Source organism: Pyrus communis, chromosome 3 (assembly GCF_041283825.1).
Source record: "Pyrus communis isolate YQ-2024b chromosome 3, ASM4128382v1, whole genome shotgun sequence".
Classification (NCBI taxonomy): domain Eukaryota; kingdom Viridiplantae; phylum Streptophyta; class Magnoliopsida; order Rosales; family Rosaceae; genus Pyrus; species Pyrus communis.
The window spans coordinates 19,352,279-19,375,843 of NC_142567.1; the positions used below are offsets into that span (position 1 = coordinate 19,352,279).

General features: G+C 32.5%; 2 protein-coding genes across 4 annotated transcripts; one reads left to right on the forward strand and one right to left on the reverse strand.

Moving 5' to 3' along the window:
- The first annotated feature begins 464 nt into the window (after positions 1–464).
- On the forward strand, positions 465–14,575 carry LOC137716550 (fatty acyl-CoA reductase 3). 2 transcript variants are annotated; one of them, XM_068456004.2, is made up of 10 exons: positions 465–723; positions 843–946; positions 5,938–6,140; positions 6,447–6,547; positions 7,427–7,619; positions 12,384–12,545; positions 12,653–12,734; positions 13,156–13,422; positions 13,795–13,922; positions 14,030–14,575. In XM_068456004.2, the coding sequence occupies exons 1-10, from the start codon at positions 645–647 to the stop codon at positions 14,181–14,183; spliced, it is 1,473 nt and encodes a 490-aa protein (XP_068312105.1). In that variant the 5' UTR covers positions 465–644; the 3' UTR covers positions 14,184–14,575. The 2 variants fall into 2 exon arrangements, with proteins under 2 accessions (XP_068312105.1, XP_088547336.1); XM_088691210.1 differs by having other exon boundaries at positions 522–620.
- A 3,457-nt stretch (positions 14,576–18,032) lies between these two features.
- Positions 18,033–21,573, reverse strand: LOC137714151 (alcohol-forming fatty acyl-CoA reductase). 2 transcript variants are annotated; one of them, XM_068453431.2, is made up of 10 exons: positions 21,377–21,573; positions 21,185–21,288; positions 20,880–21,082; positions 20,545–20,645; positions 20,098–20,296; positions 19,701–19,862; positions 19,450–19,531; positions 18,935–19,201; positions 18,372–18,499; positions 18,033–18,284 (listed from the first exon to the last, which is right to left on the reverse strand). In XM_068453431.2, exons 1-10 carry the CDS (start codon positions 21,453–21,455, stop codon positions 18,131–18,133), a joined length of 1,479 nt encoding a protein of 492 aa, XP_068309532.1. In that variant the 5' UTR covers positions 21,456–21,573; the 3' UTR covers positions 18,033–18,130. The 2 variants fall into 2 exon arrangements, with proteins under 2 accessions (XP_068309532.1, XP_088547335.1); XM_088691209.1 differs by lacking the exon at positions 18,935–19,201 and having other exon boundaries at positions 21,377–21,571.
- Between the last annotated feature and the right edge of the window lie 1,992 nt (positions 21,574–23,565).

Consider the following 23,565-nt stretch of genomic DNA (forward strand, 5'->3'; position numbering starts at 1 on the left):
CCTTCTCCATACAATATCCGAAGTATTAAAAAAAATAATGTTAAAAAGATTAAATTTGTAAATAAAGTTTTGAAAGCTAAAGAACATAAAAGTTGATTGGTTTATTATTTACACGTTGATAAACGTGCTTATTTTTATTGGTGACATATAATTTAGTTTACAAATTTAATCTCTGAATTTAGTCTCTGTAACATTATTCTATCCAAAATAAACCAAATCAAGGGCAAGTATACGTATGTATATATTAATTACTTATGTATATATTAGCTGCAAAAGAAGAAAATGAAATAGAAAGGTGATGTGGGATTTTCTTTGGTTTCTAAAAATATAATTATTTAAATGCAAATGTGAATTAAGTTAGCGTGTTTTTTTTTTTTTTTTGTTGATCGTTTTTATGTAAGTTTTATTATGATAATGAAGGATGAGTCCACCTACTTCCGTCACTCCACCTCATAATTCACTCCACCTCATAATTGCCCATTTCTATTAAAATCATAAAATGGCTGTACTACAATATAACTCCACACCACTCCCTCACTTTGGTTCACATTTGAAGCATACAAGTCACTCTATAATTTGATCTCTCTTTAGTCTTTCTTCCTCTCCCACCTCACTTTCTGGTAAATACCTTCAACTTTCCTCCAATGGAGTTGGAAAGTATCCTTTATTTCATTGAGAGCAAGAACATTTTAGTCACTGGTGCCACTGGCTTTCTAGCAAAGAGTACTATTCGATTCTACCCTCCCCCCCCCCCCCCCCTCTCTCTCTCTCCCCTCCCTCTCTCTTTGTGTTTATGTTTTTTTTTAGTTAGAGAGCATCTAAATATGCTTGAATGGATGCAGTTTTTGTAGAGAAGATACTGAGGGTGCAACCAAATGTTAAGAAGCTCTATCTTCTTTTAAGAGCTCCAGATACAAAATCAGCTACTCAGCGTTTGAATAATGAGGTATGTATATATGCAACTGGTCGATTGCCCTTTGATTTTCTTCTTCAATCCATTGCGTCTAGGGTTCAAAGTAAAATAAGGTATATATATATATATATATATATATGTACAGCTATCTATATATAACTTTTAGTTTAGTGCAGGAGAAATGTGTGCTTCAAATGTATTTACCTTTTGTTTCTACATATCTTCTTTTTGCGCATACAAAATAGGCAAGAATGGCAAAAAATATAAGCATTTGTGTCTTGGACTACCTCAATCAGTCTATATAAAGAAGAAGTTTGGTGCACTACAGTAAATACAGGGAAAAAGAATGTGATAACTTTATTTAATGAAAAAAAATTAAATATTAATGAAAAATCTTTAAATTTTAATAAACAGGAAAAAAGAACTTAAATTTTAATGAAAATGAAAAAATTAAAAAAAAAAAAAAAAAACCTGACGTGCGGGACTTGTGCATTCATCACAGACACTGTTTATGAAACTGAACACTATTTATGAAAATAAACACTATTTATGAAACTAAATGGTACTACACTATTTATGAAACTGAACGGTACTACACTGTTTATTGGTCCAATTTCATAAATAGTGCCTAGTCTTTTGTCCACTTTCATCAATAGCGTATAGTTGTTGGTCATGTTTCATAAATAATGTCTAGTTATTGAGTCCAGTTTCATAAATAATGTATAGAAATTGGTACAGTTCATAAATAGTGTCTCTTTCTTGGTCCAATTTCATAAATAGTGCCTAGATATTGGTCTACTTTCATAAATAGTGCCTAGTTATTGGTCTACTTTCATAAATAGTGCCTAGTTCTTGGTCATGTTTCATAAATATTGTCTAATTCTTACTCCAGTTTTATAAATAGTGTATAGTCCAGTTTCATAAATAGCTTCCACCTATTGGTTTAGTTTTGGAAATAATGCCTAATTCTTGTTTTTGTTTCATAAATAGTGTCTACTTATTGGTCTAGTTTCATAAATAGTTTACTTATTTGCCTAGTTTCATGAATAGTGTTTACTTATTGGTCAAGTTTTATAAATAGTGTTTAATTCTTGGTTCAATTTCATAAGGTTTGAAACTTGGACCCTTTTTGGTCCTGTAAAAACACCCATTGCACCGAAAACGATGAACCTAGAAGTGACCCTTTGGATCAAAACTTAAGAAGATTATGTTCTTAGTAATTATATTTAAAAAGCTATTTTCAATGACCAAATTAAAATTTCCTCAAATTTTTTACATACCTACAATAATAAATTTAGCTCTCCATTAGACCTGGCATTCGTGTCGTGTTTTTCGTGTTCGTGTCGTTTTCGTGTCATACCTGATAGCTTAACGGGTCATATCGTGTAATACCCGTTAAAGTAAACGGGTAATATGACCCGACCCGAAATCAACCCGTTAATATTTTCAGGTAATATGACCCGACCCGTTAGCCGTTAAGAAAAATATATTTTAAATCAATAAAAATGAAAATGAAAAACATAATTTGACCCAAAAAAATGTAAAACATAATACTAAATTAGTATATGCATACTAAATTTCGGAGTTGACCCCTTAATGAAAGTTGTAAAGCTTTTCATTACGAGTGATTACATTTTTCACACTTCTACAATAATTATTATTAATTTTATTAATTTTTCACTCAAATAAATAACATTGTTCATGAGATTTGGAGGGTTTTAAAAATCTAAACGACCATGTAACCTTGCTAATGGAACTGAAAGCTTACATGTTATTCCTTTTACAAAATCCTCAATTTTCATAGATCATCATGACATGAGATTTTTGTGGTATATATCCACTTCTGTAAATATTTTAAATTGACGATCAAATTAGTTCATTGTATTCATATAGGATCAAGGAGTGTAGCTGTAAAAAATCATCAAAATCGGAGTTAAAATAACCGTTAAATCGTGATTTTTCGTTTATAACCGTCGAAACGTTTTGTCTCGTTACTTGATCTCTGAATGTTTGTTTTTTGCAATTTTTGGCATATGCGATCTCGAAGCATATATAAACATGTTTGATGGTTGGATCATTGAAATTAGTTCATATGATGCGTATCCCATCAAAACGATACATTAACTAACACTTGGAGTTTATTTATACTTTCATTAAGTATAACATAAGATTTTGTGGTATCCACTAATGTAAATATTTTAAATTGAAGATTGAATTCATTCATTGTATTCATATAGGGTCAAGGAGTGTAGCTGTAAAAAATCATCAAAATCAGAGTTAAAATAACCGTTAAATCGTGATTTTTCGTTTATAGCCGTTGAAAAGTTTTGTCTCGTTACTTGATCTCTAAATGTTTGTTTTTTGAAAATTTTGGCGTATGCGATCTCGAAGCATATATAAATAAGTTTGACAGTTGGATCGTTGAAATTAGTTTTGTAGGATGCGTATCCCATCAAAACGATAGATTCACTAACACTTAAGAGTTTATTTATACTTTCATCAAGTATAACATAAGATTTTGTGGTATCCACTAGTGTAAATATTTTAAAATGAATATCGAATTCATTCATTGTATTCATATAGGGTCAAGGAGTGTAGTTGTAAAAAATCATCAAAATCGGAGTTAAAATAACCGTTAAATCGTGATTTTTCGTTTATAACCATCGAAACGTTTTGTCTCGTTACTTGATCTCTGAATGTTTGTTTTTTGCAATTTTTGGCATATGCGATCTCGAAGCATATATAAACACGTTTGATGGTTGGATCATTGAAATTGTTTCATATGATGCGTATCCCATCAAAACGATACATTAACTAACACTTAGAGTTTATTTATATTTTCATTAAGTATAACATAAGATTTTGTGGTATCCACTAATGTAAATATTTTAAATTGAAGATTGAATTCATTCATTGTATTCATATAGGATCAAGGAGTGTAGCTGTAAATAATCATCAAAATCGGAGTTAAAATAACCGTTAAATCGTGATTTTTCGTTTATAACCATCGAAACGTTTTGTCTCGTTACTTGATCTCTGAATGTTTGTTTTTTGCAATTTTTGGCATATGCGATCTCGAAGCATATATAAACACGTTTGATGGTTGGATCATTGAAATTGTTTCATATGATGCGTATCCCATCAAAACGATACATTAACTAACACTTAGAGTTTATTTATATTTTCATTAAGTATAACATAAGATTTTGTGGTATCCACTAATGTAAATATTTTAAATTGAAGATTGAATTCATTAATTGTATTCATATAGGATCAAGGAGTGTAGCTGTAAAAAATCATCAAAATCAGAGTTAAAATAACCGTTAAATCGTGATTTTTCATTTATAGCCGTTGAAAAGTTTTGTCTCGTTACTTGATCTCTAAATGTTTGTTTTTTGCAATTTTTGGCGTATGCGATCTCGAAACATATATAAATAAGTTTGACGGTTGGATCGTTGAAATTAGTTTTGTAGGATGTGTATCCCATCAAAATGATAGATTCACTAACACTTGAGAGTTTATTTATACTTTTATCAGATATAAACATAAGATTTTGTGGTATCCACCAATGTAAATATTTTAAATTGAAGATCGAATTCATTCATTATATTCATATAGGGTCAAGGAGTATAGCTGTAAAAAATCATCAAAATCAGAGTTAAAACAACTGTTAAATCGTGATTTTTCGTTTATAACCGTTGAAAAGTTTTGTCTCGTTTCTTGATCTCTGAATGTTTTTGTTTTGCAAATTTTGGCGTATGTGATCTCGAAGCATATATAAACAAGTTTGACGGTTGGATCATTGAAATTTGTTTCATAGGATGCGTATCCCATCAAAACGATACATTAACTAACACTTAAAGTTTCTTTGGGTTAAATATTAGGCGGGAAATGGATGGATATAGGCTGCAAAATTTCCCAAATATTAGGCGGGAAATGGATGAAACTCTTGAAATATTAGGCGGGAAATTAATTATTATAATTTTTTTATGTGTTTGGTATTTTTATATTACTTGATATTTTTATTTTTAATGTGTTTTATGATTTTTAATCTCAATCTTTGCCTATAATATACTATAAAGATAAATAAATAAATAAAACTTAAAATTTAAAGTTTATATAGAATAATAATTAATAAACAATATAAACATATTCATTATATCTATTGCATTTTATAGTAAGTTTTTTTTAGTAGTTTAAAAAATTAAAATCATCAAAATAGCATTTTTCTTATTGTGTCGAAACAGGTTACCCGCGTGTCACTCTTGTGTAAACCTGTTAATGACCCGTTATTAACGGGTTATTATTGTCTGACCCGATAATGACCCGATTAGTTATCGTGTTGACCCGAAACCCGTTATTTTCGTGTCGTGTTAACGGGTCGTGTAAGAAATTGCCAGGTCTACTCTCCATCCAATTCTTGAGCTTGAGTGTCATCTTGGAGAAAATTTTCATTGTGCCCGTAACACAAATGGTATACCACGACGTGTTATTATGTAAGTAGTTGGAATTTTTATTTTTTATGTAATTAATTTTTTAACACAAGAATCTCACAACTTGCATAGAGACACGTGGTGTACCACCCCTTGTTCCGGGGGCACATTGAAAAATCTCTCATCATCACGACTACTATTGGGAAACAACACCACAAAATTAAAACTAGGGAATGTAATTCAATTTGAAGTCTTTTTCTTATTCTAAGCTAAAAAAAAAAAAAAAAAAAAAAAAGAAAAAGAAAAAAGGAAATCTATTAATGTAGCTGACAATGGGAGAAAAAAGTGGTGTTTTTTTTTTCTTTTTTTTTTTTTGTTGTTGTTCTTTTGTCTTTATCATTAAATTAAGTTAGTGGATGGTTTTTAATTAAAATGTAAAGATTTGAAACCATTTTCATTAGTTTCCTATAAATATATGAAATGTGGGGAAACAAATATTTTTGTTTCTGAATTTGAAATGGGATGGAAATCTGAATTTTGTCATTGCAAGTATTTTTTTTTTAAAACTTTTTTGGCCACTTCTATATGTAGATAATTGGGAAGGATCTTTTTAGAGTGGTGAAGGAAAAATGGGGAGCAGGTATGAACTCAATCATCTCGGAAAAGCTGACTGTGGTGCCTGGAGACATTTCTCTTGAGGATTTGGGCTTGAATGATTCAAACTTGAGGGAAGAGGTGTTGAGTCAGATAGATATCATTGTGAACTTAGCTGCAACAACCAACTTTGACGAAAGGTAATGATGTTTAAGGAAGTGACTTCCACATGCTTCGACTTTATAAATTTAAAAAGATCATGCAACAAAATAAATAGAAGTATGCCGAAGAATAAAAGTAGTGTGCAGATATTGTTGAATCCCAATTTACTTAGAATTATAGTTTGTTTTTGTATTCTTGTCAGACTGTGAACTTATAAACGCAGTCAATTATTTTGACGCATAATTGAGATTTATGGTTTGATTGTTTAGTATGTCTGGAAAAATATCACCAATATAATATAGGAATATAGCAAACTAGATTAAAATATATGATGTGGTGTGCAGATATGATATTGCACTTGCTCTCAATACTTTGGGAGCCAAGCATGTGTTGAACTTTGCTAAGCAATGTGTTAAACTAAAGGTGCTGGTCCACGTATCCACAGGTTAGTATCTGATATCTGTCATCCCTTCCAATGTTTCTGGATCTTTTGATTTTAATTAATTAAGATGATATTATCATTAAACGTTGTTCTCAATTGCTTTTAATTAGCATGACCTTTTATTCCTTTTGTTCTGAACTAATTATAAGATTATAATGCCCAGCTTGAAATAATACGACCAATATATAAAATGGATGTGTGTGTGTGTATGTTTTTTAAGAGAAAAATAGCGAATTTATTCAATTTACAAAGTCATGTGATCATTCCAGAGAACATCATGAATAACGTTCGGAGGTTCCTCAAACTAATAAGAAACCAAATTATATACAATATTTAACAAATTTACTTAAAAACACAGTAAAATAGCAGAATTGTTTTAAAAAAAACAAGTTTTTAAGGTCATTAAAGTTGTGTAACAAATGCAAAAGCTGTATTATTTGTTTGAGGATGTGAAGGTAAAAGAATCCAATATTTGTGAAAGGAGAAAACTTACAATGACTTATAAGAGTTTGGACCATATAGCCAATTAGTTTTACGGTGGAACTCCAACATTCTTTATAGTATCAGAGCAGGTTGCCCCACATGTAAAGCCTAATGGCCACACATGCTTCATCTCACCAAATTCGTGTTGTCCATGTGTTTGGCTTGAAAAATTGCCACACGTGAGGGGGCACACGAGGATGTGAAGGAAGAGTCTCATATTGGTGAAAGAAGAAACATTGCAAGGGTTTATAAGAGATTGGACTATTCTCCATATAGCCAATTAGTTACTGAACTTTTTATGTTGTGCGAATTTTTAACATTTTTTTAGCTAAAATTGAACCTTTCAACATATCATAATCCTTATTCATTATCCCACTCACTGCTGTTTTATGATTTCAGCTTATGTTTGCGGCGAAAAGGAGGGACTTCTATTGGAAAACCCATACCACATGGGTGAGACACTCAATGGGACCACAGGTCTGGATATAGACAATGAAATCAGGCTGGTCCACGAAAAACTGAAAGAACTCCAAGCGGAGGAAGCATCAGAACGAGCAATTACTCTCGCCCTCAAAGACTTTGGACTCAAAAGGTTTGTCAGAAAAAAAATCTCCCGAGCTCCTTCTTCTTTCACTTGTTTGTTCGCTTAAACACTTCGAATTCTTTAGAGCGAGAGCAATTTTTTGACAAGCATGCTACGATGACAATGTATGTGCTGTGATGGAAGTCCTCCGATCAGTTTATTGTTTGTTTAGACCTGGTCTAAAGCTTAACCTAAGCTATACCGTTGGACTAGGACAACTAGACTTATACCTGTGAGCCTTAAACGTTAACTGTTCATGGTAGCTTTAATTTAAGGTGTTTAAGGTTGACCATCTTTGATTAGTAACCAGATTGAGTGATTGTTTTTGGTGCTATACAGTATCCTGTCGTTCAAAGGCACAAAGGCAGCCATCAATTCACGAGTAAAACTAAGTCAAAATTAAAAGAAAGAATAATAAGATATTAATCATATTATACATGGCATATGGTTTCAGTAGGCAACATATGTGCAAATTTTTGCCGATGCTTTTGCCCGCCAGAGCCTTCTTATTAGGGATCATTGTACTTTCTCCTTTGTTTTTGATGCTCTTTGCTTTGATTATATAGGGAATGGTTGTATTTGGGGTTTCTCTCTTCAATAAATTACTTCTTTGTTTCAAAAGTAAAAATAAAAATAAAAATATGAGAATGACAAAGAATACCACTTGAGATGTACCCATATCATATAAGTTGTTGCCCTTATATTCTTGGCTTGGGTTTACTGTCCAAAAGATATTTATTGTTATCAACTGCTAGCTTTCATTCAATTAATTCAAATATCAACATTTACATCTTCCATGAACATTAAATAAAAATTCAAGAAATAAAATTCCGTGAAGAATTATTGATATGATTCATTATAATAAATGAAAATATGACTTTTGCCCCTACAAACTTAATTTTCTTTACCAAAAACTTGACATAATTTTTTTGACCTGTTTAAAACCCAAATGATTAGAATCCATATAAACAAATTCCTGAAGCTTGAATTCAATTAATTTATATGTTCCGAATGCCGAAATACCCCTATTAATATCAATTGGATTTAATTATTTTTTATTTACCGTCAATTATTGTAAATTGACTAATTAGTCATTAGTTGTGTTAAGTGTGCGCATTACATTCTGCCATTTCTTTTCCTATTCCAAATTTCTCAATTATTCTTGCTTCCTATATTTTTGTTTGAAATTAATTTATTATATGCATCTAGGTAATTATTGTGCTTGTAAATATAGGTAAATTAGTGGACATTAAAAATAGTAATTAGCGTGCATGTAAATATTAGCTAGGTACATTAAGTTAAAAGCCGACTAAGGAAAAAATTGTCTTATGTTATTCTGGAAAAAGTATTATGTGATGTCCTAAAATAATGTGTCTATTATTCCCTCGTCTTTTAGTTGTAATATATTGTTGTATGAAAAGAGTGTACTTATAATTTCTTTAAGGCGCAAGACTAGTTGTAAGTTACATTCATCGACATGATCGGAGAATAGTATCACATGTTTTAAATAATTTGTAATGGGAAGTGTTATTGGCATTTCAAAAATTTTATTCTACACTCCTCACAAGAGTATTTTAATTTCTAAATAGAAAGTTTGGAGTGTAGAATGAGGAATTTGGAGTGCCAATAACAATTGTCCTTGTAATAATAGGTCAACTATTTCCCTAGCTTGTAACTTATATTAAATTTTGGGTTTTATTTAGAAGCTAAAAAATCGGAAGTTTATGTTTAAGAAATATGAGTTGCAAGAGCTTATCTTTGAAAAACAAAATCCTATAATAACGAAAGAAAGAATGGTGAAACAGATATGGTGAGGGCAATGATACCGCAGAGTCAAAAAGGGTTTTTTTTTTTTTTTTTTTTTTTTTTTTTTTTTTGTTTTTGTTTTTTGGGGTTTTTATTACTAATGGTTCCTGAGATTGACCAAACTTATCATTTTGGTTCCTCACTTTCAAAATCAATTAATGTCGTCCTTGACATTCACTACCTCACATCAATTTGGTCATTCCGTTTAGATTCCGTCAATTATTTTGTTAATTTGTATTAGCATTTGCCTACACACTTTGTGTATATGAACACATTTTAAAAAAAAAAATATAGGAAGGAGAGAGGCAGAGAGGGAACGTGGAGGGGGGGGGGAGAGTGAGAGGTTTTTCTTTTTGTCTTTTATTTTCTTTTAATTTTAAATATTGAAGATATTTTAATATCATCTGTAGGTGAAACTTCAATAAAAAAACAGTAAATATTGAAGATATTTTTACATTATTGCCCATCAATTTTTTTTTTGTGATAGAAGACTAATGTAGTTTTAGATGTGGGACCCACCAATCCAATAAGATGGTGACATGTAGATTATACAAAAAAAGGGTTTTTTTTATCACAAATGGTCCGTAACATTGATCAAACTCTTCATTTTGGTCCTTGAGTTTCAAAAATCAATAAATTTGGTCCCTGACTTTTACTACCACACATCAATTTATTCATTATGTTAAAATTTCATCAATATTTTTTGTTAGTGCGATAATATGGTACCACTAATCTAATCATATGGTGTCACATAGATTAACTATAAAAATATATATATATATTTTTTTTTAAGATTTAAAACTAAAAGTAAAACAAGAAATTAAAAACTAAAACTAAAAGGAAAAAAACAGACATCATCGTCTTCATCTAGGTATGCTAGAAAAGAAAAAGAAGGCACCATGACACCACTAAAGCTCTTGACCTCCCAACCTCACTCCTCATTCTATCCAGTTGATTATAATCCTATCAAATTTGAATTGAATTTGGATTGCATTTTTTTTTTTTCCAAATGGAATAGTGGGATGCGAGAGAAATGCCAACGCGGAATACTCGTCAGTTGGTTCATTCTAAAAAAATAGTTTCATATAATTAATAAGATTGGATTAGTGGGACCATATCAGCACACTAACAGAAAATATTTACGAAATTTTAATGGGAGGACTCAATTGATGTGTGATATTGAAAGTCAGGGACCAAATTTATTGACTTTTGAAACTCATGGACCAAAATGAGGAGTTTGATCAATGACAGAGACCATTTGCAATAAAAACCCTTCTTTTGTGTAATCCACGTGTCACTATGTTATTGGATTTGTGAGTTCCACATACAAACTAACAGAATAATTGACAGCATCTAAATGAAAGGACCAAATTGATGTGTGGTAGTGAATGTCAGAAACGACATTGATTGATTTTGAAAATGAGAGAGCATTTGGGATAAAAACCCTTCCTTTTATGGTAAGATGATAAATTAAAGGTGGACCTGTGATTTGCCATCAAACTTGCAGTATGCATTGATTGAGATATAAATCTAGCACATCAGTTATTAATATTGTTTTCCGAATGTTACACTTATTATATATTTTTAGGATAATGCTACATAGAGCAAAGTTTTAAACCAAATTTCCAAATCAAATGATGTGTCACCAATAAGAAATAAACACATTAATCAATACTTATTAATAATCCAATCATCAACAACCATATCATTTGGTTTATAAAATTTGATCTCTCTAATATTATCCTATTTTTATATTATATTTGTATCACACCTCTAATAGAAGTTGGCCCTTGTGTATTGATTGAGACATAAGCCAAACACATCAGATATTAATATCTTTCTAGGAATGATACACTTATCATATTTTTTATATCATATTTATACTACCTCTCTAATAAAAGTAGAGCTCAACCACATATGTAGGTCTCATCTCCATTTGAGTGATGGTACAAGTGTCATATGAAAAATACTATGCAAATCATATTTTTGTACCACATTGATATACCATCTCATGTGACAAATGATGTATAGTTGACACATCAATGAATAAATTTATTTAATTGAACATTGGTTTTATTCATCACCTATTGCATAGTATTGTATAAAAATGTGGCATTCCTAGCATCACTCCTTTCTATTTTTAATTTTTTTTTTTTCAAACAGATCATTTATCACTTGCATGTTAGTTTTTACTTTTTGAAGAAAGAAGAAGTTTACATAATTAAATATCAACGTACTGATTCAGTAACTACGACATACTAAAAACCTAATCATTTAGCAATTAAAATTAAATTTGTTTTTTCTCCTATGTATTTGCAACAAACATTGTAAGTTCCATCTGGATTAATTGCGCCCTTGAAACCAATCTGACGAAGAAACGGTTCATACAATAAAGAACACATACCGCTCAATGTCTTAGTAGTCTTATCAAAAGCATGAACTCTTTGTCGAACTTCTTTTTTAACAAACGATATCTACACTAAGGGGTGGGGAAGTGAGTTAAGTCTCATAGTGAGTTAACAATAATGTGGTTTCAAACTCTTTGTCAACCTTTTATCTAATAATTTATACTTTGAAACAAATTAGGATAAATAGATATAATGAATTATAACAAGGAAGGATTTCCATACACCTTATTTGTCCTCCTACGCATTCATGTTTATCTTGACAATTTTGTTTGAACAAATAAGAAAAAATCAATGTGAATATAAATAAATAAGAGAGTGTAGAACGAGAGAATGGTGGCTGAAAATCATTATCTCATGACGAATCTACTGAACTATACCTAGTGTGCATTGTAAAGTTATGAAATCTGCTGAATATTATATATCTAAATTTGTTTATTAACTTTTCTTGTCCTCTTTCTTATTAACTATAGTAGGATAAATTAATTGTAGTTATGTAAAATATTGAAATCCAAACGATGCAAATTCTAAATCGCACTTTTTGGGTAAATTACTTTCTTAGAGCAATTCAGTATGGATGGCCCAACACGTATGTGTTTACCAAGGCAATGGGAGAAATGCTAATAGGAGATCTAAAAGAAAATCTGCCTGTGGTCATTATTCGCCCTACCATCATCACCAGTACTTACAAAGAACCCTTTCCTGGTTGGGTTGAAGGAATGAGGTGTGTCGATATGAATAAACCTTTCTTATAATTTTTAAACATATAACGAGTTTTTGGTGTCATATAAATATTTACTTTTTTTATCTGTTCACTTGTGTCACATGCAGAACCATTGATAGCATTGCAGTTGGCTATGCTAAAGGAAAATTAACATTCTTTCTCTGCGACATTAATGCAATTGTTGATGTGGTGAGTTAACAAAATACTTCATTTTGTTACTATTCGTACCCTCTTATCTCCAAGGTTTGAGTACATTAAAATCAAATACAAAATTACATAGCTATCTATACGTGAAAATCCATTTCTACTCGTAAAAAAAATGTAATTTGACATATGTACATACTTTTCTACAAATATATATTCATATAAATTTCAAACTATGATCTTCAAATAAGGAAGAATGACGCTCTATATATAAACAACCGAACAATGTTCATTAAAGAAGTTGTATTATACCTGTTACAAATATTAGGTTGGTCAGGCAACAAGTTCATTTGCCCAATAAAGAAAAGAAAAAGAAATTCTATTTAATTAGTGCTTATCTTTCATTTATATTCTTAAGCATTTACAAAACATTTGATGATATATTACTTATATAAACATCGTGCAGATACCAGCTGACATGGTTGTGAATGCAATACTTGCTGCAATGGCAGCCCATGCAAACCAACCTGGTGAAGTAATTTATCAAGTAGGATCCTCTAGGAGAAATCCTGTAAGATATGGTAATCTTCACGATTATGGAGTCCATTTCTTCACCAAGAAACCATGGATTAATAAAGATGGGACGCCAGTTAAGGTTGGCAAGGTTCCAATTATGGGCAGCATGGCTAGCTTTCACAGATACATGACTGTCCGTTATTTACTTTTCCTCAAGGTAATTGGTTCTACATATTCTTCTGCATCCATAATAATATTTTTCAATCATAGCTTGTCGACGAACGTAACCAAGAAAACTGTGAGGTCAAGTGCTGGCGTGGTATTGCGAGTAAATATAAATTGTAACACTTGCAATGAAATTAAGGTTGACCGCTTGTGGTTTAAAGTTAGATGTTAAATGCACATGCTATAGTATTTTAGCGCGACTCGTAGCACGACGTGAGAACATGTCTGGTTCCATCATCTAGAAGTTCCCCATCGAATCTTATTTTACCTTTTACTGTCTCTAAAAGTATGTAAAAATAGCCCCTTGAGTTCTCTGTGTCTATTTTGATATTGTATTCTCTGTCTAATATTTCCAACACAATAGGGATTGGAAGTGGTTAATGCAGCATTTTGCCAATACTTCAAGGGCACGTACGTGGATCTCAGTAGAAAGATCAAATTTGTGATGAGACTGGTGGAGCTTTACAGGCCATACTTGTTCTTCAAAGGAGTGTATGTATATGTGATTTTCCTTATGTTCTTCATGCCAATGGTCTTGACAGATTATTTTGATCCATATTGTGAGACCTAACTAACTATGAACTAATTATTGCATACAGCTTCGATGATATGAACACAGAGAAGCTGCAAATGGCAGTAAGAGGAAACACCACAGAGGCAGACATATTTTACTTTGATCCAAAATGCATAAATTGGGAAGACTACTTTCTGAATGTCCATCTTGCTGGGGTCGTTAAGTACGTTTTTAAATGATTACCCAAATTGGTGGAAGTAATTGGGAGGACTCTACCCAATGTATTTTACTCGAGGCTGTATGCTGTGGCTCCGAATAGCATATTATAGTATACTTCAATCATGTGTACGAATTATGATAGAATGTTATTGGTATTTGTTTTCATAATCATTGATGGTGAAAAATTGTTGTCGCCAATGTAATATGATATATGAAAGTGTTTATTTTAATTGGTTAACTAAATTTTGTGTTTTCATTATTTACTTTTTTTGGTCCAAGTATAATTCTAGGTGCCGTTTAGTACTACGGTCAAGTGGTATTCCTCTTCACTTATAAATGAGAGGTATTCTGTACAACTTGTATGTATTGATGAAAAGATATTTGGTTGTATGAGAAATTGCTATTGTATTTACTTACATTGTAAAGCATAGGTGTTGATGTAGGGGCAGGTTGTGTGCAAATGCAACTGCACCATGTAGTACATGGATGGTCCTGCTTTGTATATCCATGATGGGGGATCATACATATTTTAGGAGTGATCATGTTTGGTATATCCGCGATGGGTGATCACTGCCTACACGATTAGATTATGCATTTGGTTCTGCTTGGTATATCCGCGATGGGTGTCCATATGCATTATAAGAGTGAGCATGCTTAGTGTATCTGCAATGAGTGATCACTACCTAGTGCTATAGGATATAGTCCTACTTGGTATATCCACGATGGGGGACCAACATATTACATGGGTGATCATGCTTGGTATTCCTGCGATGGGTGATCATAGCATGCACCGTTAAGTTATGCATATGGTTCTTCTTGGTATATCCACGATAGGGGACCATACGCATTCTAGGAGTGATCATGCTTGGTATATCCGCAATGGATGATCATTACTTGCACCATTAGATTATGCATACGGTTTTTCTTGGAATATCCACGATGAGGGACCATACGCATTCTAGGAGTGATCATGCTTGGTATATCTGCAATGGGTGATCACTACTTGCACCATTAGATTATGCATATGGTTTTTCTTGGAATATCCACGATGAGGGACCATACGCATTCTAGGAGTAATCATGCTTGGTATATTAGCGACGGGTGATCACTACCTAGAGCTATAAAAACGATCATACTTGGTATATTCGCGATGAGGGACCTTATGGATTTTAGGGGTGATCATGCTTGGTATATCTGCAATAGGTGATCACTGCCTGCATCATTAGACTAGGCTTATGGTTATGCTTGGCAATCCATGATGGCGACGACTTTCTAGTTGGATTTTGTTTAATTGGTTTAGAATTCCATTTCATTTTTTTTTCCATTGAGTTAGTTTCAATTTGAGATTTTTGTGCATAGAAGTTACTCCGGTTTATGATTGTGGTTGTAACGTAAGGTTACAATGTTGGATGTTTGGATTTCAATAGTGAAATTACGGTGGTTGGCTCCATTAATCTTAGTGAAGTGATATTTGATCTTAATGGAATGGATCAATTATTTTCTTGTGATTATTGACTGGTCGTTGGAAATTAGTGTGATGTACGTGATGGATAAAATGAAATTCTTGGTTATTATATATGGTTTCAGTAAGTAGACTAGAATCTAGTGAATTATGCTCTGTGAGTTCCATGGAGTGATTCTAGAACTTTAAGTTATTTTCTTGCTAAGAGATGTCATGAGAATTGTCGGGGTTAATAATGATGAACTACGAATGGCTTGATCTCGTCTTAAGGTACATAGGCAGTCTAACACAGAGGTTAGATGCAGCTATGATACAAAAGAAAGCTACTACACTATTCAACTTTTGATTTGTATTTTGGTCATGTCTCACATAGATGGTCAGGTATGTGGTGACGTTACGTATTGATCTTGGATGTATATCGGGATTGGGGTGTGACAATTTGATTCATTAAGAATCAAGATTGGATTCGGTAGAGTCCTAAAGTGAATGGAATTGTTAAGGATTAGAATGAACAATGATAAGATTCGTAATATCCCAAGAATCATTCTTCACAGCTGATCAAGATCTAGAGTGAATAAAACATGAAAGAAGGATAGGTTCATAGTCCTAAGTCTAGTAGAAGTGGTCGAGCTTTACTCAAAGATCATGATGGTTTGGTGCTGAGGAATACAACCCAAATAGGACTCTACTTCGACATGGGATAATCAACATGAAATCACTCCTTTATATAGAAGAGGTTTTGCAACATTTGAGGGACCTTTAATACAACACAAAAATTTGCCTTATGCAATATCTTGTTCTACGTGAAACCCTCTCATCTTTGAGAAAAATACTGATATTCCCAACTTTGTCAAGCACACCTTTCAGTTTGTATAAAGGGCTCTATGGTTGACAACTTGTGCCATCTTATAGTTTGTAGAAACAACACTCCAACTTATAAAAACAACACTACTCCAAGTTTGGTTTACTATCCATCCAAGTCTCTCTAGGCAGGGAATCTCTGAGTCCTTGTTAGAAGAGGTCGTCTCATTAGCTTCTCGGCAAGTGTGGTGTTACCAGGTTAGATCGTTCGACACATTGAAAGTCGAACCCATTTATGATTGGATATTCACAAGTGCATTTCAGAGTTTGGCACTTTGACGACTAAACCACTTTTATGGTCAAGACACCTATCTCCTTTGAGTATATGTGTCCATATAGTCTGATACCGATTCGACGCACTTATATTTTTACAAATATAATTGGAGCAGCCAAGCCCGGTGTAGATGATTCTTGAACTTCGTAGTGACTAGCAGCCATGTCTTTCAGGTTCTAAACCCAAACGTTGAGACGAGTTCCTTCCTTGGCCGCGATTGATTGGATAAGAAGTTAGCAGTGCGTTCGACACCACCACCACCACATTCATTTACTCACCAACCGAGCTCGGTCGATGAGTTGGCACACATTGCATTCAGCTGAATGATATAATTAGTTCATTAGCTATTCAGCCTACGTGCCACGTAGGCTTGATAGTTTTTAGAGTTAACAATATGTTCTAAATTATTTTTTCTTTCAAAATCTTAGTTTTTATCCCCCACTCACTTAGTTTTCCTATGTATTCGAGGTCGGTCGCACCGCGTCGAGGATTGTCCGTCATTGTTTTCTCAAGTTTGTGTCCGAGTGTACATCCATGTATTTGTATTTCTCATTAACCTGTATGTCGTAAGCCTTAGTAAGCTTTGGTATAATTTTTGGGTAGTTTCCTTATGACTAGTGTTGTTGATAGAGTCGGCGATCCTAGATTGTGTAGTGTGTATTTGAACGAATGGTGGATTGAGAATTGATTGAGCACGATTTGTAGTGTGTTCAACGGGTTAATGGGTGGGCCAAACATCGGATGGGTGTCGAATTCCTCTAGATTTTCCTCGGTTCTTGGGGCAACCTGCGGCAACTCTTGACAATTTATGAAAATTTGCCAGCTAACTTCTCCAAGTGGTGAAGCGCGTCGATTTCATTCATAATTTAATTCATTTGTGTGATTTTTTTCTACAACAGTTTGTCCTATATATTATGTCCACTGAAAGATAAAGCTCCCGACACTCAGACTCTTTACACCGGTTTCAAAACTGTTGTCTAGTAAGGTTAGAAAATACGGTATAATATTGGGACGACAACTATTGTTAGAAGTTGTCATGCGGTTGCTTTTGGAATGCGAAAATCCTCGTTTCCTACATGTAGAAATGACAGAAACAACATTTTTTTATGAGACAACGGTTTTAACTAAAATTGTCGTTAATTTGAGACTTATTCAGACGAGACGACAATGTTTTGCAGTCGTCTCATCTGCTTCAAGAGACGAGGCCCACTTAAACAAAGATTTTTTTTTAGCAAACATGAGACTTTGATATAATTACTTAACACTATTGACGATCTTCATCACAATCGATAAGGTAGGAAATGATACAAGGATATGCACTTCACACATGCATAAGGGTACATTTGTTATTACAATTCTTTAAGTTATAATTAGACCATAACATGCTTTCGGAGGCCAGGTATGTGAGTATTCATAATATAGTCTTCCCAATCAATGCATTTCGGATCAAAGTTAAATTCCTTCGCGTCTATGTAGCACTCACTTGTCAACTTTTGCAGCTCCCTTGAGTTACTGTCATCAAATCTGCAATTAAAACATGTTTATTTTTTTCCACTCCCTTGAATAATGAAAATGATAAAACTTGTAATTACAAAAGTATAACATACGTACATGCCCTTGAATAACATGTAGGGTTTGTATAGCTCTACTAAGCGCATCACCAATGTGAGTTTCCGACTATAGTTAACATATATGTCCTCAAAATATTGGCCTGAAGCTTTATTTACGAACTTTAATCCCTTCAAAAAATGCAAATAAGAACATATGAAAGGAATGAAATTAACTAACTGAGAAAGACTAACATGTGTGATATCAATATCAAAAAAAAAAAAAAAAAAAAAAAAAAAAGGGAAAAACAATTATTAAGCAGACATTAATTAATTCAATCTCACTGATCACACAATCCATGAAATGGAAAAGAATATACGGTATGCCCAGAATACAAGATGATACACCAAGTGTTATAATATAAGTGGAAGATAGTGTTGAAACGTTTCACTTTGTACAATTTACACGCCTTTGATTTCATAACATGTGGTGTATCACTTTATATTCTAGGTTCGCTAAAAAATCTCTCCACGAGATGAGATGACCCACATTTGCAATCCCTAATAATTGTGGATTTTTATATTTTATTATATAGCATTACCGTCAAGAAAATAGATAGAACAAACCTGCAAAGGTATCCTGAAGCAAATTTGCATGTAAATTAGGAAAGAAGACATAGTCCTATACATTGTACACTTGCCAACTTTAGTAGCGTTTCCATCCTTGTTAACCCACGGATTTTTGGTGAAGTGTCGGTACACAAAATTGTGAATATCACAAAATTGTATAGGGTTTCCAAATGAGGATCCCACATGGTAAATGACAATAGAAGGTTGATTTGCATTCACAACCATAGCATTAATAATTGAGTTTACCACCATGTCAACAGGAATCTGCCCAATTTACAAAATTAATCACTCGTTAGTTACATATTAATTTCTTTTTTAAACCATCGCTTTAATAATTAAATAATTTAACAAAAAAAAAAATACCATAGAAGAGAAACACAGACGACAATGAAGTCTAAATTCCATAAACTTATCCTTTCTATATGTATATACACATGCATGTACATGATATATATATATATTATGTAAATAGTGTTTGGAGGCATCAACATATTCATTGACTTTGAACTCACCATATCAAAAACTGACATAGGATCAGCAAGGAGGCATGTCAGCTTTCCTTTGCAATAACCAGCAATAACGCTATCAATGGTTCTGTAATATGAACAAATATATGATTTTAGTTTTATGGGATCACCATACACTCTATTTTTCTTTCATCTTTTAAAGGCTATCGATATTGACACTTGTAACTTTCAATTATTGAGTAACAAAGATATTTTTACAACTTAGAATTTTAAGGCGCATGATGCAAAATAATTACCTGAAACCTTGAATCCAACCTGGAAATGGCTCCTTATAAGTACTAGTAACCACAGTTGGACGGATGATGACTAGAGGTAGATTACCCTTTGAGTTCTCAAGAAATATTTCTCCCATTGCCTTTGTAAATACATAGGTGTTTGGCCATCCATAAAGTTTAGCCCTGATAATTATTAATTATATTAAAGAAAAGCAAAAGATAAATAGCATAAGTACATATATAACACTCAGAAATGGCACAATCTACGTGAAATTGTTGAGAATTTCAAACTTCTACCACCACTAGCTAGCATTTCTTTTACTTTTGATTTCATCAAAAGATGGGAAAAAAATAAGCAAAAGTATAAAATTTGTAAGTGTGTTAATAAAGGCACAATTAGATATTGATGCTTTACAACCTTTCAATGCCAAAATCCTTCATGGTGCTTCTGATATTTTCTTCTGAAGCACCTTCTGCCTTTAGGTCATTCAATTTCTCCTCTACAACCTTCTTTTCCTGTACTTGGAAATTAAATTTGGTGGTGCCTTTAACTTTCTCGTCCATAAATGATGATAAGTCCTCTGGTATGAGTCCTTCCATTTCACCACACACGTAAGCTAGAAAAAAAAAAAAAAGGAATTTTTTGATCACCATCAGTTGAGAAAAATCTATCCAAGGGCACAAAGGCCAAAAGAAAAAGGTTTCCTTACCCATATATCTTTATATTCAATTAGACAAAAGATAATATATCAGAAATATGATAATTGAAGATGAATTAAACAAGAAAAAAGAGGATAAGTACAGTATGCGACAAACAAAAAATAACAGAAAACCGAAAGGCCATACTAAATGATCGAAAACTGACCAGTTGATATGTGGAGAAGCATCTCTAGTTTTAAACATTTCTTTGCAAAGCTCAACAAATGAAGAACTCCAAATGTATTCACGTCTAGCGCAATATCATATCTGCAAACGATATATGTATACACGTAATAAAAAAAGGATATAGGTGTACTCGTACATGATTTATTTATCACTTTTATCAGAAGATTGTATATACTACATAGTGTCTATGTTGTACTTTATTCACTTTAATAAAAAATGTAGTTCGTGTTTGAATTTTATGTGTGTATATACCAGCAGTAATTGGGGAGGGTGGAAATCAACACATGACCTCGATTGCAGGGTGAATGCTCATACCTTTCATCAAAATTTGTTGTCGCTGCAGAGTTAAGTATGATTTGTACTCCATTGAACATTTCTTCCCTCAATTTGATTTCTTTCACCCCGAGGTTTTCAAAAGTTACATCTCCTGGGACAGCCACAACTTTTTTTGATATAAAGTTATCAAAATCTGCACCTAGTTTCTCCCTTAGAACCTTGAACAACGCCTTTCCTATGATCTTAATTTACAAATATATATGAAAAAAATTAAAATAAAGTGAATGCCATTAATTATAGATTGAAGTACATGTAAATGCAAAGTGTTGTGTATTTATGCAAACCTCATTATGCATGCGATCCTTGGCTGAGTTGGTATCCGGAGCTCTTACAAGAAGATAGACCTTTTCCACATTTGGTTGAACCCTTAATATTTTCTCCAAAAATACTGCATATATGCCATATATTAGCAAGTTAGGTTACTCTGTGTGTGTAAGAGAGAGAGAGAGAGAGAGAGAGAGAGAGAGATGGTATACCCATTGCAAGGAAGCCTGTGGCTCCAGTAACCAAAATGATCTTGTCTTTGAGATATCCCAGAATGGTCTTTAACTCCATTGGTGAAGTTTAGAATTAAATCGAGAGACACAGAGAAAGTGAGCGGTATTTTGTTTTGAGTTATGTTCTGACGGTCCCTTGGATTCGGAGCGTTGGAGGGAATTAAGTTGTTGATATATATCAGTGTACTTACACGAAAATTTAGAATGCTTTCATGTGCTACGTATTCAAAGTGATATAGTTGCAACTTGGAAGACGTGGTTTACTAAAACTTAGATGCTTCTCATTAATAAATTTAGAAGTTTGATTAAAATCAAATAAAATATTGCACACATATATTTTTGAAATTAGGGTTCAACCAATGAGGCATTGTGTGCGTTAGAAAATAGGTCAAGAAATTAGGGTTCCAATGAGGCATTGTGTGCGTTAGAAAATAGGTCAAGAAATTAGGGTTCAACCAATAAGGCATTGTGTGTGTATTAAATAGGTCAACGAGTACTAAAGTTGTTGTATTTGGCTAAGTGTCAAGTGCATTATTGACCTAAATTGATAATAGAATATTTATACTTATGTCGAAAATAAAACATTCATGAATTAAACCCTAATATATCAAAAATATATTTAGTCCCTAATTATATATATATATATATATATATATATTTTAATAATATGCTTTAGTATCCGAATTTTTTGGTACACAGGAAATTTGTGATTTAATTGTTTGTTGGGGGGGTTGGGAGTGGAATGATGATTTTTCTTTTGTTTTATAAGCAGAATAAAATTATATATATATATATATATATATATTTTAATAATATGCTTTAGTATCCGAATTTTTTGGTACACAGGAAATTTGTGATTTAATTGTTTGTTGGGGGGTTGGGAGTGGAATGATGATTTTTCTTTTGTTTTATAAGCAGAATAAAAAATTTTATTAGAAAAGTATTAATACCACATTGGTTACCACGTCGATGGTGAAATCCTAAAGATCTCAAACCCTCGGAGAACTTAGGACAGCTAACTACACCCATAAATAATTAAAACATGTTAATTTATAGAAACTTAATTGTTTTTTGTGCTTCTAGGTATACCATCCTTGAATTAGAGCCACACGTAGAGTGCTGTTGTCATGAACAGTATGTGTTGTTATGAAATGACTACTCTCTGCATGCATCGACATAAGGGTTTTGTGCTACGTACGTCCAGTATTATATACATGTAATGTTGTTTTTAATTAGCTGACTACTATTGCTGTATCATGTATATATATAGTTATTTTCCTACAGAATAATACTCTTGACTCGATAGGTCGGCTTTGAGTTGGTTTGATTTTTATTCTTATTATTATCATTACTATTTCTGGTTGTGCGTTAGTTCAGCTGCATATTAGAAGGAGAAGACTGGAATGAGTTCTTGGAGCGTTCTAGACGCGATCAAATATTTGAAGAGAAGCGAAAGCGATAATTCATTGATACGAAATAATACGATTACACGATTACAAGGGTGTCAACCAAGTACATATTTTTAGTGACCAAATTCGTAATTTGAATGAATAAGCGCACAACAAGCAAACTTAATTACTATATGGCAGCCAGAATCAGTGACAGAGCCAAAAACCGCTCTCAGGTCAGGCCTTTAAGACATAAAAAAAACTTGGGTGAACTGCCAATTTAGCCCTTGAATTATCCTATGAATGAAAATTAGGTCTCTAAACTATTTTTTTTTTCAGAAAAAGCAGTCATTGAATTATAAAAATCTGCCAATTACATCCTTAATATTAAATTCGCTGCTACTATATTTATTTTTCCGTCAATTTAAGTCACGTTACTTGCATAGAATATGAAATGTCAAGAGAAAGCGAGAAAATGACAAAATTACATTCTAAAGTGTGTCAAGTGACCAAGTTGATGAAAAATTGGATAAAATAGCTTTAAATGTAATGGTAGGGATGAAATTAGCAATTTTTAATGAATTTAGGGACTTATTTTACTGACAAAATAATACGGGAACCTAATTTTCACTGAGTTGATATTTCAGGACTAAATTAGCACTTCACCCAGAAAAATTAGACCAAGTATAGCAATATAATTAAAAAACTAAAGGTTTTTTTTGCATTACTAGCATGGAAAATTTATCAAACACGAGTGATGGGGATTTAAAATTTCCATTG

What these genes read in the sequence shown, in the direction of transcription:
- LOC137716550 (XM_068456004.2), top strand. Translation starts at nt 645, where the DNA reads ATGGAGTTGGAAAGTATCCTTTATTTCATTGAGAGCAAGAACATTTTA. An exon ending in GCTGGTCCACGTATCCACAG is followed by an intron (nt 6,548 to 7,426) that starts GTTAGTATCTGA and finishes TTATGATTTCAG; the next exon opens with CTTATGTTTGCGGCGAAAAG. An exon ending in GTTATTTACTTTTCCTCAAG is followed by an intron (nt 13,423 to 13,794) that starts GTAATTGGTTCT and finishes CCAACACAATAG; the next exon opens with GGATTGGAAGTGGTTAATGC.
- LOC137714151 (XM_068453431.2), bottom strand. Translation starts at nt 21,455, where the DNA reads ATGGAGTTAAAGACCATTCTGGGATATCTCAAAGACAAGATCATTTTG. An exon ending in GGTTGGATTCAAGGTTTCAG is followed by an intron (nt 19,532 to 19,700) that starts GTAATTATTTTG and finishes TTCATATTACAG; the next exon opens with AACCATTGATAGCGTTATTG. An exon ending in CTATGTCAGTTTTTGATATG is followed by an intron (nt 19,202 to 19,449) that starts GTGAGTTCAAAG and finishes TAAATTGGGCAG; the next exon opens with ATTCCTGTTGACATGGTGGT.